Consider the following 18,453-nt stretch of genomic DNA (forward strand, 5'->3'; position numbering starts at 1 on the left):
GAGCCCTCCGGATGACTGAGAAATGGACGAAAGAGAATGGTCTTGGAGAAAATCCTGCAAAGACAGAATTAGTCATGTACTGCAAAGATCGGAAAACTCCCACCGTTAAGACCATATCTTTAAGGGGTGTTGAAATTCCCTTTGGTGAGTGTGCAAAATACCTTGGCGTTATTCTGGACAGGAATATAGACTCCGATATAGGCCCCATATAGACTCTCTTCTTGAGAGAATGGAAGCCAAAAATTTCGTCCGATTATCTTCACATTTAAAATCTAGAGGTATTTTTAGTCAGTTAAAAGGTGTGTTAGATTTGGTATATATTGCTTTATGATTTAATACAGGCCGATATTTCAAAGTCGTAAAGAGCTATGAAAAATTTTATACACAGTGTGGCTATTCAAAAGCAAAAAATGTCGCAAATAATAAGATCAAATTTAAGAATCAGTTTAGATTTGCTCGAATTGGCTACTTTTAACACGAATTATGGTGTTTAAACCTTACTCTCTAAAATGCCTTAGACGGAAAATTCCAACTGATAAAGATCCTGAGAGTTTTGTTCGCCATTGTGCAATAGGAATGAAGATGGCCGAAATGTTTGTCTATCCAAGGCTTCAGTACTGTATTTAGGACATTTTCCCGATAATATCTGACATTTATTTTAACCCCACGGTCAATGAATACGAGCGGGAAACCACCATCGGCAATTACTGCGGCCCACACCATTACCATCGTCACCATTTGAGTTCTGATCTATTTGGTAAGTAACCAGGTGATTTTTTTTTTTTTGTTTTTGTTCACAAACTGCTCAATTTGGAATAGCTGATCATCGGAAACCATTTTCTAAACTAATTTTCTACGACTGCAGCGTGGATTTCGATCAAATCTGCCATTCACTTTTCTGGTATTATGAGCATTGTTTTGTCCATTTTTGGATGCGATGCAACACTGCCACGGTATCACGGTAACGAACAATGGTAAGGGAAACAAAAGCTTTATTAAGATTTAAATGCTGCGGGCTCTAGCCAATGAATGCAATTTATCAAAATGCTTTTGTAAGATTATAAACAATAAAAATAAACTGTCACAGCAATAAGTCTGCCAGCTTTCGAATGAGCGGTTTAGAAATGATAGCAACCTGCAGTTGGTTGCAATACATATCAGCCACACTATTTAAATAATAAAAAGTATTGTTGAAATTGTGTAACATTCGATTCTGATTGAACTATCTTTCATACTAATTCTTTAACATTATGTTCAGTACAAGGTGCTAAATTAATTCCACGATGTTCATATTTCCTTGTATTTGTAATCAAAATATGGGCCCCAAATAAGGTATCATCGCGTTCAACTTTGGCGTAATAAAATTCTTTAGATTGCTAAAATAGTGTCTCTATATGTGCCGAATAGGGTTGAAATCATTTCAGATTCCAGTTATTTCATTTTCACGTATCTCCTTTTCCCGAGGCCCGAATTTTCCGAAATCTGCAAAGAATATGTCGAAAAGGTGGTGAAACGTATAATATTGTGGGCCCCGCGCGACTTTAGACTTTCCTTACATGCTTTTTTTTTCTTTTAGAAAGAAGGTGTAATTGTATGCCTTTGTGGCGTATGAGTTACATATCACTCACACCACCCATAGCAATTGAAGCAGTTAATTTCCTTTATCATTTAATTCTCCTTTCCAGTTTTTTACGACATAAACATTTCAAGCAAAAGAAAATCTTCTCTACGAGTAGTGCCCCATATTCTGTATACATTCGTCAATTGTAAGTAGCGCGCTAGAGTATCTGATGCATGTATGTTATCGGTATATGTTTATTTGTGGAGGCGGAGGAGGATGTATGCATTTGCGTCTATTTGTATGTGTGTGTGTATGTTTTGTCGGTGAGTAGCTCAAGAACATAATAAAACATCCTGAAACCACAATTCAGTAAAAAAAAGCGAAATAAATATAAAAGAGATCCCCTACCCGAATGTAGGTCAGGTTGCATACAAACGTTTCCTTTTTTATCTGACTTGGCTTGGTTTGTGTTTTGTCTGTGCTATCGTCGGAAGAGATCTTCAACTCTCCCCCATTGTTTTAGGTCAATTTTAGTTAAATTTCATTCACATTCGCTCTCGCATTCATATTCTCGGTTCTAATTCGTCGCATTCGCTTATTCCTTTGCTTTGGCTTTGTTTTAAAACCATCAAAGGCTTCTTGCAAGCTCATACACAAACACACACACACACCCTAAACAATCACATTTTGCACACACACACCAGACCGAGTGAGGTGAATGGAGGTGTAGATGGATGTTTGTGTAAGGACGATGTGTGGCTGAATGTTTTGAGTTAATGTGTCGGAATGTGTGCACCGAGTGTGGTTCGTTTGCTGGGGAAGATGTGAATGCAATTGCTGTTCTTCCTTTTGTGATGCTTATTTTCTGAGAGCGCACAAACAAACAGACAAATCTATGTTCATGCCAACATTCATTCGCTCAGTCAGATATTATATATCTGAACACACGTACATACAAACACATTTTAGATTATTGATGTATGGCAGTGTGTCTCACACATCCGTAGGTTCAAGCATTTAAGCCACTACATACATATAAATGCAAACATACAATTGTACTTGCAAATTTACATACATACATACTTACATGAGAACATACATAATAATAAAGGCAATTTAAGTTCTCAGAGCTCTTTAGTACTCTCTCACTATTGGCTAAAATTATTTCTCACTTCAGTTTTATGTACATGTATGGGAATGTATGTGGTCTTATACGCAGAGTTGCAATTTCCAGGATTCCAAAAATTTATTAAAAAACGTATTGATTGAAAATTTCTTTAGCCAATACGTTATTAGGATTATTTTCTTTTAGTTCTGGACACCCAAGCCGTGACGGACTAAAAAAATTGTACTCGTTTATCTAGAATACCTACAAAATTGCCCAACACTGGTAGCAGCTGTTTAAACACTGATACCTTTTTTAATGGAAAATTGCTGCTACATAATTGTAACGACGGGTTTTCCCACTACTGGCTGGGGTAAGGCTCTCGATGGACAGGGTACGTCACAGAAATTTATTCTAGAGACTGAGATAAGAAGGCGTGATTGTTACGGTTTTAGGGTAAGAATCTTTATTTGTCGTTAGGAGTTATAGTACAATGGTAAGCCTTAATCGTACGGGCGGTAATTATGCGATGGTGGCCTCGGGCTTTGAAGTGGTTGAGACCTACCGGTCCTCAACTTGTGTGCGGTACTCGTATCGTCTGGTATCGTCTTTTCACTGTGGAGTGGTGATGTGGTGACTTCGGGAGAGCTGAGCACTACTCCGGGGATTGTCGGCGATGTGAGACGGCGGGACACGAGGGTAGTGTGGTTCTGGTCACCGAGTGACGCTTCGACGGGATGAGAAGGAGGGACACGGGATTCACGCAATATCTTTAGTTCTGGAATAGGAAAAGTGGAGGGAGAAATACAGGAACGCGTGGCTAGAGTGGTCTAGCTGTAGGGTAGAGATAGGAACACGTGACTAGAGTGGTCGCACACCTCTAGTTGTGGGATTAAGGGAAAAGGGAAAGATAGGAACACGTGGCTAGAGTGGTCGCACACCTCTAGCTTCGGGGCAGGGAAGGATAAGGGGAAGGTAGGAAGAAGGAGTAGGAAGGAACATGTGGCTAGGGTGGTCGCACACCCCTAGCTTTGGAATAGGGAAAAATAGGAACACGTGACTAGAGTGGTCGCACACCTCTAGTTGTGGGGTTAAGGGAAAAGGGAAAGATAGGAACACGTGGCTAGGGTGGTCGCACACCCCTAGCTTTGGAATAGGGAAGGATAAGGGAAGGTAGGAAGAAGGGGTAGGAAGGAACACGTGGCTAGGGTGGTCGCACACCCCTAGCTTTGGAATAGGGAAAGATAGGAACACGTGACTAGTGCGGTCGCACACCTCTAGCTTTGGAATAGGGAAAGATAGGAACACGGGACTAGAGTGGTCGCACACCTCTAGTTGTGGAATTAAGGGAAAAGGGAAAGATAGGAACACGTGGCTAGAGTGGTCGCACACCTCTAGCTTCGGAGCAGGGAAGGATAAGGGAAAGGTAGGAAGGAACACGTGGCTAGGGTGGTCGCACACCTCTAGCTTTGGAATAGGGAAAGATAGGAACACGTGACTAGAGTGGTCGCACACCTCTAGCTTTGGAATAGGGAAAGATAGGAACACGGGACTAGAGTGGTCGCACACCTCTAGTTGTGGGATTAAGGGAACAGGGAAAGATAGGAACACGTGGCTAGAGTGGTCGCACACCTCTAGCTTCGGAGCAGGGAAGGATAAGGGAAAGGTAGGAATAATAGGAGCTTGCTACTGATTCTACATTAACTACGTCGTGTCTCTACCAAGTTGTTCTGGGAACCACTTACCACGTCGACGTGTCCTTCTTGGCTGCTGTTGAATCACACAGTGCACGCCTTTTATACTTTTCCTCGTCACGCGTTCTAACGACAACTTGTTTATTTCTAAACGTAATAGGTGTTGCTCCCTTATGATGTTGTTGGTTTATAACTGTAACTTGTTTACTCCAATTGTTTATGCTTTGTTAGAGTATTATTACTGCCCTAACTTATTCTTATAACAAAAAAATAGGTATTTCATTCTTATTATGAACACAATTTATCTTATATATTTAATAAAACAAAAAAAAAACAATTTAACTTAAATATAACGCAAATTGAATATTAATAAAACTAAACAATTTAAAATAAAAATTAAAGGGATTCCTCAAATATATAAAAAAAGTAAAAACATAAATGCAAAATTCTTGTGAATAGGTGTGGCTGGAAACGAGGGTCACCGACTTCCAGCGTCACATAATATAGTGTTGAATAATTGATATTTTAAGATTCTTTAAGAAAAAAATTTCCTTAATATATTAAAATTGGCTTCAAGAGAAACTTGACCAAGTTACTAGAGCCAGTGCTTGGCTAAGAAATGTTTTTATTGCAATTGAAAATGACAAAAGGAGGTTCAATCAAATTCATTTGCAACTATAAAAAAAATGATTACAACTACGAAAAACCTTTTCGACTACCCAAAACAAGGACTATGGACCAATATGTAGCATATTTAGTGCATCCCTTTGTGAACCTAAAATACCTCTAAATTTTCAAAATCAAAAATGAGCGTGCGATGAGCTTTTATAACAGAGCACGCATTTTGATAATAAAACAAGTAAGTAAAGTCTAAAGTCGGGCGGGGCCGACTATATTATACCCTTCACCACTATGTACACCAAAATTTGTGTTACCATCTCAACTCCTTCAAATTTGTTTGGAGTTGTAATGAAGGTTTCTATTCCCATATTCAAATTTCTATATCTTAACCGATTTGAAAATATGTAGTCTATTGTGGGTTATGATATATTATTTGGCCAAGTCGGGCGATATTTCCACAAGTCGGAGGCTTATTTAAAACTCAGCCATTATGTGTAAAGTCTGCTATTACCATTATGTGTAAAGTCTGCTATCCGGCTCGAAGGACCATGTACAATTCTGGATGTGCTCCTTGAATAGTGGACTGTTAATCGATTGTGGTTTCAGAGTCTCCAGGAATTGTAAAATACCAAAAAGAAAAAATATAAAGAAAACGCAAGATGTCAGGTTTTGTCTGGAACTTTATTGGGATGACAGCTTACCAAGCGGGATGACGATGCACAAGTGAATTATAAAAAAATACCATTATACATATCAAGTGTACAAATTCGTTAATTCAGCAATTCATGTTAATGGTAGAGAAGGACGAATATCGCTAAGATTAAATTTGAGTGAAAGCTTTCACTGAAGAGAGAAGCAAGGAGTTGCCACTTTCTCTATGCTAGGTAATTCACAATTTCTAGTTGATACTTCAGTTATTTTAATTCAATATTTTCAATTTCTTTATGATTCTAATTCAAATATAAAATTAATTCAGTAAATACAATTCAATTACAGTCGACTCCGCTTTAGCGCAATGCGCTTTACTGAAAAACCTCGGATAACTGAAATCGATCGCATTCCCCAGTTGTTTTTTCTGTCCATTTCATTTAAATTACTCCGCTTTAGTGAAACTCCGCTTAACTGAAAAAATCGGATTACTGAAAAGTTTTTTGTGTTCAAATGAGTTTCGTCACATTAGTATGACTTCGCTTTACTGAAAATGCCACATTCTCGCTATTGAGAGAGAGTACATTTTCTTCTCCGTATTGAGAACGCTTTATTTCAAGTGAAGATGGCACTTTCAAAACAGTTTAAATCACTCTGTAAATAAAATCAACTGAAAGGTAAAATTGTAGATGGCACACACACGGAATCAAACACCATGTTTTTATTATTTTATGTACATAGCATTGGTCATAAGTTCGGTTAACTGAAATTGAGTGGATTTTTTTCCAGTTATACGGAGTCCGCTTTACTGAAACTTTTTCAGTTATCCGAAGTTCGCATTACTGGAAGTTTTTTTCAGTTATCCGTAGTCCGCTTTAGCAAAAACTTCGGATAACTGAAATTAAATGGCTGCATTTTTAACGTTTCAGTAAAGCGGAGTCGACTGTATACATATTCATTATATAGTATTGGAAATGACGTAAAGATGGTTGAACAGGGTTCAACAGTGTGTAGGATATGATTACGATATTGGAATATCATCACAGAATTTTGTGTAACATACCATATTTCCCCAACTCTGGCGTACACATACATGGGACCTGTATCTAAATCTGAACCGATTTTGACCAAATTTGACAGGCATAGTAAGAATAATAATTCTGCAATCTCTGCAAAATTTCACGTAATTGGGAGTATAACTTTGACCTCCGTGGTCATATAAGTTCAAATCGGACGAATGATGAGATTTAGATATAGCTCCCATATATAGGGAGCTATATCTAAATCTGAACCGATTTCAACCAAATTTGGCACACATAACGATACCGTCATGCGTACCCCTCGTGCAAAATTTGAAGCAAATCACGGCAAAACTCTGGCTTTTGAGGACATATAAGTGCAAATCGGGCGAAAGATATATATGAGAGATATATCTAAATCTGAACCGACTTCAACCAAATTTACTAAGCATTGGTAGAATATCAATACTGCTCTCTGTGCAAAATTTCACGAAAATCGGTAGTAAACTTTGGCCTCTGTGGTCATATGAGTCTAAATCTGACGAAAGATACATATGAGAGCTATATCTAAATCTGAACCGATTTGGCTGATATTTTGCAAGTTTTTCGAGACTCATAAAATATTTGGATGTACGGTATTTCAAGAAAATTGGTGGATAAACACACCAACTATGACCAGATCGGGGATAAATATATATGGCAGCTATATCTAAATCTGAACCGATTTTTTCCAAAATCAATAGCGATTGTCTCTATCCCAAAAAAAACACCCTATGCCAAATTTGAGGACGATCGGACATAAACTGCGAGCTGTACTTTGCACACAAAATTACATATACAGACAGACGGACGGTCAGACAGACGGATATCGCTAAATCGACTCAGAATTTAATTCTAATACGATCGGTATACTAAACGATGGGTCTCAGACTTTTCCTTCTTGGCGTTACATACAAATGCACAAACTTATTATACCCTGTACCACAGTAGTGGTGAAGGGTACAATGAAATATGTTGGAAGGGTTGTTCGTTTGTAAGAGGATTCATGGTTAATTAATAGACAAAACTGGATGATGTTTGACATTGAAACAAAACACGAAACGTGCGTCAGCTGCTAAAAAAAATCCCCCTTAACTAATATCACTACAATTGGATCATATGAAATTTGCTTCGTCGGTATGTTCAAGAAGTTAAATTTGGGGATCGGTATAAATGGGGGCTATATAGAAGTATTGAACAATTTAAACCAATTTTTCCATGATAGTTAGTTGATAGATAGTGATACCATATGTCGAGTTTCAACCAACTCAGATGAAAACATACGTACTCTATGAGGTCTGAGACCAATAATTGGATGCTTCACAAAAAGAATAACAAAAGAAATCTTAATGATAAACATTTGGAGTTGTCACTTTAAATAACCCTAACTAATCAAGAATTTACATAAAATCGCTATATACGCTTTCGAAAATTCATATGCGTTTGTAATGGTAACGTAACGCTATTACGTTTTTATATTTTTCGAACCCTGATATCATCATTAAAATTCTCAATTCTCATATACCACAAATACAGAGATGAGTAAACTTAAAGGGCGCATGTCCAGGGCAAATCAAAGGTCCTTCTTATACACTCGCATACACACACTCAGGCTGGGACAACACGAAACGCAGAAGAAAGTCCATTGTCAAAGGGGAAAAAGTGAAAAATTGTGCTCCTCGAATTTTATTATTGTATAGTTAAAATTTTTTGCACAAAAAAAGTTACGGCTGTTTTTTTTTAAGAACAAAAACTTCACGGGACAAAAAAAAAACCATTAAACAAATAGAAAAAATTGTGATATTGAAACGAAAATTGTTGTAAACAATTAAGACCAAAGAACAAACGAAAAATATTGCTGCAGAAATGTTAAATTTCTACTAAGAGCAGTATCTTCCGCTATAGTGAGAGAGATAGATAATGATGTTCATACGCATTCTATTAGCAATATTATTCTATAGAGGAATTGAGTGTCAATACAAAAGCATGGAAAGCGATTTCAATATCCACCACGACGATGCCATCGTTGTGCCATCCCAAACGGGTGGTATGGTAGGCAGCCAAAATGCCAATGTCAATGGTGAAATGTATAAAGCCAATAAGCCCCTGGACCGGGGACCCTATTTCGATACATCGGCCACGAAAAATGTAACCTCGCTGGTGGGACGGACGGCCCATTTGAATTGTCGCATCAAAAATCTGGGCAATAAAACAGTCTCCTGGATACGCCATCGAGACCTGCATTTGTTAACAGTGGCGGAGACCACCTACACATCGGACCAACGTTTTACATCGATTTTCAACAAGGCCACAGATGACTGGTCACTGCAAATCAAATACCCTCAATTAAAGGATACGGGGACATATGAGTGTCAAGTGTCAACAACGCCGCCAGTCGGTTATACAATGCTATTTTCCGTGGTGGAGCCAATAACGAGCATTCCCGGTGGACCCGATATGTACATTGATGTGGGATCAACAGTGAATTTAACGTGTGTTGTCAGGCATTTGCCTGACCCACCGCATTCGGTGCATTGGACCCATAATAATGAGGAGATTAATTACGACTCGGCCCGTGGCGGCGTGTCAGTGATAACGGAGAAGGGCGATATAACCACCTCCCATCTGCTGATACAAAGAGCCACCTCCGCAGACTCTGGAATGTATACCTGCCTGCCGTCAAATGCCAATCCCAAATCTGTCACAGTTCACATACTACAGGGTGAACATCCTGCCGCTGTCCAAGGCACAATGAAGACAACCGCATACGTTCTAAATATTCCCCTAATTTTCGTGTTCCAGTTGTATTTGTTATGACCAATGATAGAGTGGATTTTTTAAAATCAAATCCCCCCCAACAAACCAAAAACCAAAATCTCTTTAAAAATAATAATTATAATAATAACAAAAACAACTACAACAAATATTGATATAAAATTAATATTAATGTAAACTATTAAACAATAATCCTAGAGTCCGCACAAGCCCCGTGTGTGGTGGTGTTTTCTTATTAGGAAAAATTGTCTTTTCTTTCGTTTTGAAATAATACAAATAAAACAAAAATATTATAAGAATACAAATATTTAACAAAACAAAACAAAAACAAAAAACCAACAACAACAAAATGTTTTTGTCCAAAATAAATCCAACGAAAAAGGGAAAAAAGGAAGTGCAAGAGGTCTGTATATTCAAAAACATTTCAAAAAGTTTACAAACTCCAAAAATAACGGAAGCAAAATATTACTAACAATGGTCCTTTGTGCGGGGGTATGTGTGTGAGTGTGTTTTTATATTTGTCCCCCCTCTGGTGAAAATATCAACATAAGGAAAGAATATTGAAAGTATCATCACTCTCTTTGGACTTAAGCAAAACATAAAACAAAAGCGAAGAAAACTTTAAACAAAATTGACTTGTGGCACAATTTAAGTTAGGACTTTTATTACATTTCAGGCCAGTTATAACAAAACAGAAAGTTTGTAAATACCGTTTTATGTCGACGTGAATCCTTACCCCATACCCCCGTACTCAGTATATGGCGCCAATTTGTACTCACAGACCATAGTACAAACCTCAAAGTCATTCCAAATCCAACTAACACAAATTGCACTGTATGTATTGTGTAAATTTATTGAAATTTTTGTGATGATGACCAGGTTTTCCAATGCTTTGAACATAGCAATTTGAAACATATACCATAATTTCATGTACCATCTTAATTGGCCTGCCCCCATACTGGTTTCAAGTAAACGCTGTTATCATAATGGTGTTTACCATAGAAATTAATTCATGTGGTAAAACTAATTTTAGTGAGTGCTTCATAAACTTTTACTTTATTTGCAAAAAGCAAGGATACTAATGACAATTACGGAGTAGTGGACAATATGGCTTTTATACCCACCACCATAGAATGGTAATGGGGTATGATAAGCGTCGCGTAGTGAAATATTCTTTTCGGATCCGGAAGTGGTGCAATATTGGCGCAGAAACGATAAATTTAACATGGGCTTGTCGTAGGACGGGTGTCCTCCATTTCAACAGCCATTGCACTAAATTTGCATCTCTTTTCAAGGGGTGATCCGAATTAAGAGTTTTGGATGTGAATTAAAAAAAATTGTGATATTTTGTCACATAAATAATTTTTCTAATTTCTTGTCTGTAACGTTTAACCTCAAATATTTAGCATTTGTTTGTCAAAATTTAATTAATTTGTAAAATTCTATTAATTCTTACTCTGTCTTTAACATGTTTACAACAAAAAAAGTTAAAATTTCCCATTAAAAATAGGAAAAAAGTGAGTTATAACAAGTAAGGAAAGTCTAAAGTCGGGCAGGCCGACTATATTATACCCTGCACCACTTTGTAGATCTAAATTTTCGATACCATATCACATGCCTCAAATGTGTTGGGGGCTATATATAAAGGTTTGTCCCAAATACATACATTTAAATATCACTCGATCTGGACAGAATTTGATAGACTTCTACAAAATCTATAGACTCAAAATTTAAGTCGGCTAATGCACTAGGGTGGAACACAATGTTAGTAAAAAAATGTGGGAAACATTTAAATCTGAAGCAATTTTAAGGAAACTTCGCAAAAGATTATTTATGATTTATCGCTCGATATATATGTATTAGAAGTTTAGGAAAATTAGAGTCATTTTTTACAACTTTTCGACTAAGCAGTGGCGATTTAATAAGGAAAATGTTGGTATTTTGACCATTTTTGTCGAAATCAAAAAAACATATATATGGGAGATATATCTAAATCTGAACCGATTTCAACTTAATTTGGCACGCATAGTTACAATGCTAATTCTACTCCCTATGCAAAATTTCAACTAAATCGGAGCAAAAAATTGGCCTCTGTGGGCAAATGAGTGTAAATCGGGCGAAAGCTATATATGGGAGCTATATCTAAATCTGAACCGATTTGGCTGATATTTTGCAAGTTTTTCGAGACCCATAAAATATTCGGATGTACGGAAATTGAGGAAGATCGGTTGATATACACGCCAATTATGACCAGATCGGTGAAAAATCTATATGACAGCTATATCTAAATCTGAACCGATTTTTTCCAAAATCAATAGGGATCGTCTTTGAGCCGAAATAGGACCCTATACCAAATTTTAGGACAATCGGACTAAAACTGCGAGCTGTACTTTGCACACAAAAATACATCAACAGACAGACGGACAGACAGACAGACAGACAGACAGACAGACAGACAGACAGACGGACATCGCTAAATCGACTCAGAATTTAATTCTAAGCCGATCCGTATACTAAAAGGTTGGTCTATGATTACTCCTTCTTGGCGTTACATACAAATGCACAAACTTATTATACCCTGTACCACAGTAGTGGTGAAGGGTATAAAAATTCGAATCAAAAGAACTTCCTGTATAGTTAGAACAAGTATATACGGCCGTAAGTTCGGTCAGGCCGAATCTTATATACCCTCCACCATAGATTGCATAGAAACTTGTACAACAGACTGTCATCCACAATCGAATTACTTGGGTTGTGGTATCTAAAAACTTCTTAACATCGTTTTCTAAATTGTGAGTTAGTCCATACGTGGTAGAGAGCCAGAATTGAAATATGGGTCTCGCTTATATGGGGGCTGTATACAATTATGAACTTGAGATGGACCAATTTTTGTGTGATTGGGGATCGATTTATCTGAGGGCTATATATAACTATAGACCGATATGGACCTAGTTAGGCATGGTTGTTAACGGTCATATACTAGCATAATGGACCAAATTTCAACTGACTCGGATGAAATTTGCTCCTCCAAGAGGCTCCAAAACCAAATCTCGGGATCGGTTTATATGGGGGCTATATATGCTTATGGACTGATATGAACCACTTTTGGCATGGCTGTTAAATATTATATACTACCATCACGCACCAAATTTCCACCAGATCGGATGAATTTTGCTTGTCCAAAAGGCAACGGAGTTCAAATCTGGGTATCGTTTTATATGGAGGCTATATATAATTATGGACTGATATGAACCAATTCCTGCATGGTTGTTGGATACCCTATACTAACATCATGTACCAAATTTCAACCGAATCGGTTGAATTTTGCTCTTCCAAGGGGCTCCGGAGGTCAAATCTGGGGATCGATTTATATGGGGGCTATATATAATAATGGACCGATGCGGACCAATTTTTGCATGGTCATTAGAGACCATATACTAACACTATGTACCAAATTTCAGCCAGATCGGATGAAATTTGCTTCTCTTAGAGGCTCCGCAAGCCAAATCTGAGGATCGTTTTATATGGGGGCTATACATTATTATTGACCGATGTGGACCAATTTTTGCATAGGTGTTAGAGACCATATACCAACACCATGTACCAAATTTCAGCCGGATCGGATGAAAGTTGCTTCTCTTAGAGGCTCCGCAAGCAAAATCTGTGGATCGTTTTATATGGGGGCTATATATAATTATTGACCGATGTGGACCAATTTTTGCATGGTTGGTAGAGATCACATACTTACACCATGTACAATATTTCAACCGGATCGGATGTAATTTGTTTCTCTTAGAGGCTCCGCAAGCCAAATCTGGGGACCGGTTTATATGGGGGCTATATATAATTATGGACCGATGTGGACCAATTTTTGCGCTTGTTAGAGACCATATACTAACACCATGTACAAAATTTTAGCCGGATCGGATGAAATTTGCTTCTCTTAGAGGATCGGCAAGCCAAATTTGGGGGTCCGTTTATATGGGGGCTATACGTAAAAGTGGACCGATATGGCCCATTTGCAATACCATCCGACCTACATCAACAACTACTACTTGTGCCAAATTTCAAGTCGATAGCTTGTTTCGTTCGGAAGTTTACAACAGACGGACGGACGGAGATGCTTAGATCGACTCAGAATTTCACCACGACCCAGAATATATATATATATACTTTATGGGGTCTTAGAGCAATATTTCGATGTGTTACTAACGGAATGACAAAGCTTATATACCCCCATCCTACACGGTTGCAAAAGACTGTTTTTCATATGTTTGGCTATAAACATTATATGTTTGGAACACAAAATTTTAAACACAATATTTTTGAGTGCAAGCATATAATGTTCATAAACTAGCATAACATGTTTGGGACATATATGTTAATATGTTAGAACATATTATGTTTGGGACATAAAATGTTTGTAAATATAATATGCTTGGATGCAAACATATATTAATTTAGAAATAGCCTATAAACATATATGTGTTTAGTAGCTTGGAGCGCTATTTAACAGGGAGCGATATTGAATTAAGTTGGTGGTTGTTGCTTGTTATTACAAAATTAACATTTTATTTTTCCTTGGGCAATTGATCAGCTACTTCTTTGATCCTTAAAAACTGTGTGGTCCGCTGTTCGAATCCCCGTCCGGCAAAAGGTAAAATTAAAATAAAAAAAATCATACAATTGAATAATTTCTTCTACAATGTTTGTATTACAGAAAAAGGTGCTAAGAACTAAAAAATCTCGTGGAAGTGAGAAAGATGTGGGGGAATATACAATTGGGCAGAAACAAAATTTTGAGCATTCAGGTCGAAAACCTTTGTTGTTAGCACCTGTATTACCTGTTTATTTTCATAATTCATTATGATTGTAAATATATAAATAAATAAATAAAATTTTGAGCACAATATTGTTTGGGAGAATTTTTTTTAAGCATATAATATTTTTGGGTGCAAAATGCTTCCAAACATATTATATGTTCACATAATAACATATTGTTTTTTGAAAGACAACCCAAACATATATTGTTTAGACCAATATGCTTTCAAACATATTATATATTGGAAGAGATCAAACATATAAATGTTTGGGCAATACCCAAAAATATATATGCTTGAAGCAAAATATGTTTGGGAGTATATGTTACAGAAGCGAATTTTTGTTAGCGTGTATGGTGGAGGGTATAATAAAGTACATCTTTGGGAGGACATTTTTGAAGTGCTTTTAAATTCGTGCCGTTAAATCAACTTCCAACTTTTTTTGTAACACATCGAAATATCGATTTCCGACTACATAAAGTCTATATAGACTTGATAAGGGCGAGATTTGATGGCGATATAATGCTGTCCGTCTGCATAAAAAATATACAAAATATTTCCAATTAAAAAGTTGATTTAAGTTGAAAACGTAGTCAACTAAAAACTTAACTTATAAAATTATTTTTTTAATCACCACCATAGAATGGTGAAGGGGATAAGTTTGTCATTCCCTGTGTAACACATCGAAATATCGGTTTCCGACTATATAAAGCATATATATTATTGATCAGGGAGAAATTCTAAGACGATATAAGCATGTCCGTCTGTCTGTCTGTTGTAATCACGCTACATCCTTCAATAATGGCGCTATCGTCCTGAAATTTGGCACAGATTCGTTTTTTGTTTGCAGGCAGGTCAGTTCCAAGTTTTGATATAGTCCCCATATAAACCGACTTCCTGATTTGGGGTCTTGGACTTAGAAAAACCCGTAGTTTTTATCTAATTTGCCTGAAATTGAAAATCTAGTGGTACTTGAGGACCATAAAAAGGTGTGCCGAAAATGGTTCCCATCGGTCCATGTTTTGGTATAGCCCTCATATAGACCGATCTCCCGATTTTGCTTTTTGGGCTTCTAGAAACTGTATTTAATATCCGATTTGCCTGAAATTGGAAATCTAGAAATATTTTGGGACCATAAAGAGGTGTGTCGAAAATGGTCCGTATCGGTTCATGTTTGGTATAGCCCCCATATAGACCGATCTAACGATTTTGCTTCTTGGGCGTTTAGAAACTGTATTTTCTATCCGATTTGCCTGAAATTGAAAATCTAGAGGTATTAAAGAATACACTTCTTTCAGGGTATAACAGGCGCACTGATCGTGAAAATTGCTTGAAATTGAAAGTAAAATTTCCAGATTTTACTCATCGCATTCATTTAAATAATGTCGGAAAAAATCTACAGATTTAAGATTTCAAATCAAGGCGATATTTCATCATATACACGATATGTTTATGATTTCTCTAAAAATCAAACAAAATTGGTTCTCATAAATCTGATCTAGTCTTCATAGATAGAGTCGGGTTGAACTGATTTGCTTGGAAGAAAATTTGTCATCAAACCCCCTAAAATTCTATATATTATCAAGAAACCCGCTACGACGAAGAGTTTTCAAAGTAAACTATTATATTTGATTCATGGTGGTAAGTATTTAAGATTCGGCCCGGCCGAACTTATTTCTGTATATACTTGTTAAGTTTTTATTGTTTTTTTTAATTATCCTATTTAATAGTTTAATTAAATAAAAACAATATATTTTTATTTAAAAATATAATTGAAAATTGTGTTCATTATTTTCATACGTTGGTCTCATTGGTTTATAAAATTTTGATTCAAATCTAAAAAAATATCCTACTATAATTATGATCGGAAACTTTATAAGAAAGTAGAAACCATTATAAAATTACAAGAATATTATAACAAATGTATACGACCGTAAATTCGTTCAGGCCGAATTTTATGTTACCACCACCATGGATTGCGTACAAAGTTAGACTAAAGACTGTCATCCACAATCGAATTACTTGGATTGGATGAGCTTTGCCCTTTCACGAGGCTCCGAAGGTCACATCCGGGGGTCGCTTTATATGGGTGCTATATATAATTATGGAGTGGCATCGACAAATTTTTACATGGTTGTTAGAGGGCATATACATAACATACATCACGTACTAAATTTCAACTGGATCGGATAAATTTGTGCTCCATGAGACTTCTGAAGTAAAATCTTGAAGGTTGATTTCTATTGGGCCTATCTAATATTATGAACTGATATGGACCAAATTTTTTCATGATTATTAAAATGCATATACTTACATCACGTACCGAATTTAAACGGCATCGGATAAAATTTGCTCCCTCATGAGGCTCCGGAGGTCCCACCCCAGGATCGATTCATATGTGAGCTATATATAATAATGGACCGATATTGACCAAGTTGTGTATGGTTGTTACTCACGTACCAAATTTCAATAAAATCGAATGAAATTTACTCCTTCAAGAGACTCCGCAAATAAAATCTGGGGATCGATTTATATGTGACTATACATAATTATGGATCGATTTGCACCTACTTTTGCACGGCTGTTAGAATGCATATACTTACGTCACTTTCTACATTTCAGCCGGATCGTACGAAATTTGCTCTTCGAAGAGGCTCTGGATCTCAATGCGATCTCAATAATTCAAATGGACAATTTCTGAAATTTTTAATTTTGAAAATGCTACCGCGGATATCCAAAAAACACGGGAGCAAAATGTTTTTCCGCAAAACTATTGTTTTCTCGATAAATATAAAATTGTTGTCAACATCAGATGTATTATGTCCAGGAAGTTGTTTTAAAGGCACAACTTTAAAAGCAATTCCAAAAATGTCCTCCCAATTATTTTATCTACACAGGAGGTTTTTATACCCTCCATCATAGGATGGGGGTATATTAACTTTGTCATTCCGTTTGTAACACATCGAAATATTGCTCTAAGACCCCATAAAGTATATATATTCTGGGTCGTGGTGAAATTCTGAGTCGATCTAAGCATGTCCGTCCGTCCGTCCGTCTGTTGAAATCACGCTAACTTCCGAACGAAACAAGCTATCGACTTGAAACTTGGCACAAGTAGTTGTTATCGATGTAGGTCGGATGGTATTGAAAATGGGCCATATCGGTCCACGTTTACGTAAAACCCCACATATAAAGGGACCCTCAGATTTGGCTTGTGGAGCCTCTAACAGAAGCATATTTCATCCGATCGGGCTGAAATTTGGTATATGGTGTTAGTATATGGTCTTTAACAACCATGCAAAAATTGGTCCACATCGGTCCGTAATTATATATAGCCCCCATATAAACTGATCCCCAGATGTGGCTTGCGGAGCCTAAAAGAGAAGTAAATTTCATCCGATCCGGCTGAAATTGGGTACACGGTGTTGGTATATGGTCTCTAACAACCATGCAACAATTGGTCCACATCGGTCCATAATTGTATATAGCCCCCATATAAACCGATCCCCAGATTTGGCTTGCGGAGCCTCAAAGAGAAGAAAATTTCATCCGATCCGGCTGAAAGTTTGTACATGATGTTGGTATATGGTCTCTAACAACATTGCAAAAATTGGTCCATATCGGTTCTTAATTATATATAGCCCCCATATAAACCGATCCCCAGATTTAGCTTGTGGACCCTCTAAGAGAAGCATATTTCATCCAATCCGGTTGTAATTTGGAACATGGTGTTAGTATATGATCTTTAACAACCGTGCTAGAATTGGTCCATATCGGTCCATAATTATATATAGCCCCCATATAAAACGTTCTCCAGATTTGACCTCCGGAGCCTCTTGGAGGAGCAAAATTCATTCGATCCGGTTCAAATTAGGAACGTGGTGTTAGTATATGGTCGCTAACAACCATACCAAAATAGGTCCAATTACACAAAAATTGGTCCATATCGGTTCATAATCATGGTTGCCCCTAGAGCCAAAAATAATCTACCAAAATTTTATTTCTATAGAAAATTTTGTCAAAATTTTATTTCTATAGAAAATTTTGTCAAAATTTTATTTCTATAGAAAATTTTGTCAAAATTTTATTTCTATAGAAAATTTTGTCAAAATTTTATTTCTAGAGAAAATTTTGTTAAAATTTTATTCGGTTCATAATAAAATTTTCATCA

At 36.8% G+C, this 18,453-nt stretch overlaps 2 protein-coding genes across 2 annotated transcripts in view; one reads left to right on the forward strand and one right to left on the reverse strand.

Moving 5' to 3' along the window:
- Nucleotides 1-18,453, reverse strand: part of LOC142233761 (uncharacterized) — a 175,365-nt gene that overhangs the window by 94,943 nt on the left and 61,969 nt on the right. The gene's annotated exons all lie outside the window — the stretch shown is intronic.
- LOC142233764 (zwei Ig domain protein zig-8-like) lies at nucleotides 8,307-9,806 on the forward strand. The gene has a single exon (XM_075304792.1). The coding sequence runs from the start codon at nucleotides 8,608-8,610 to the stop codon at nucleotides 9,502-9,504; it is 897 nt and encodes a 298-aa protein (XP_075160907.1). The 5' UTR covers nucleotides 8,307-8,607; the 3' UTR covers nucleotides 9,505-9,806.

The sequence above is a fragment of the Haematobia irritans genome, chromosome 4 (genome assembly GCF_050003625.1).
Source record: "Haematobia irritans isolate KBUSLIRL chromosome 4, ASM5000362v1, whole genome shotgun sequence".
Taxonomy (NCBI): Eukaryota; Metazoa; Arthropoda; class Insecta; order Diptera; family Muscidae; genus Haematobia; species Haematobia irritans.

Coding starts and splice junctions, on each gene's coding strand:
- LOC142233764 (XM_075304792.1), top strand. CDS start 8,608: ATGATGTTCATACGCATTCTATTAGCAATATTATTCTATAGAGGAATT.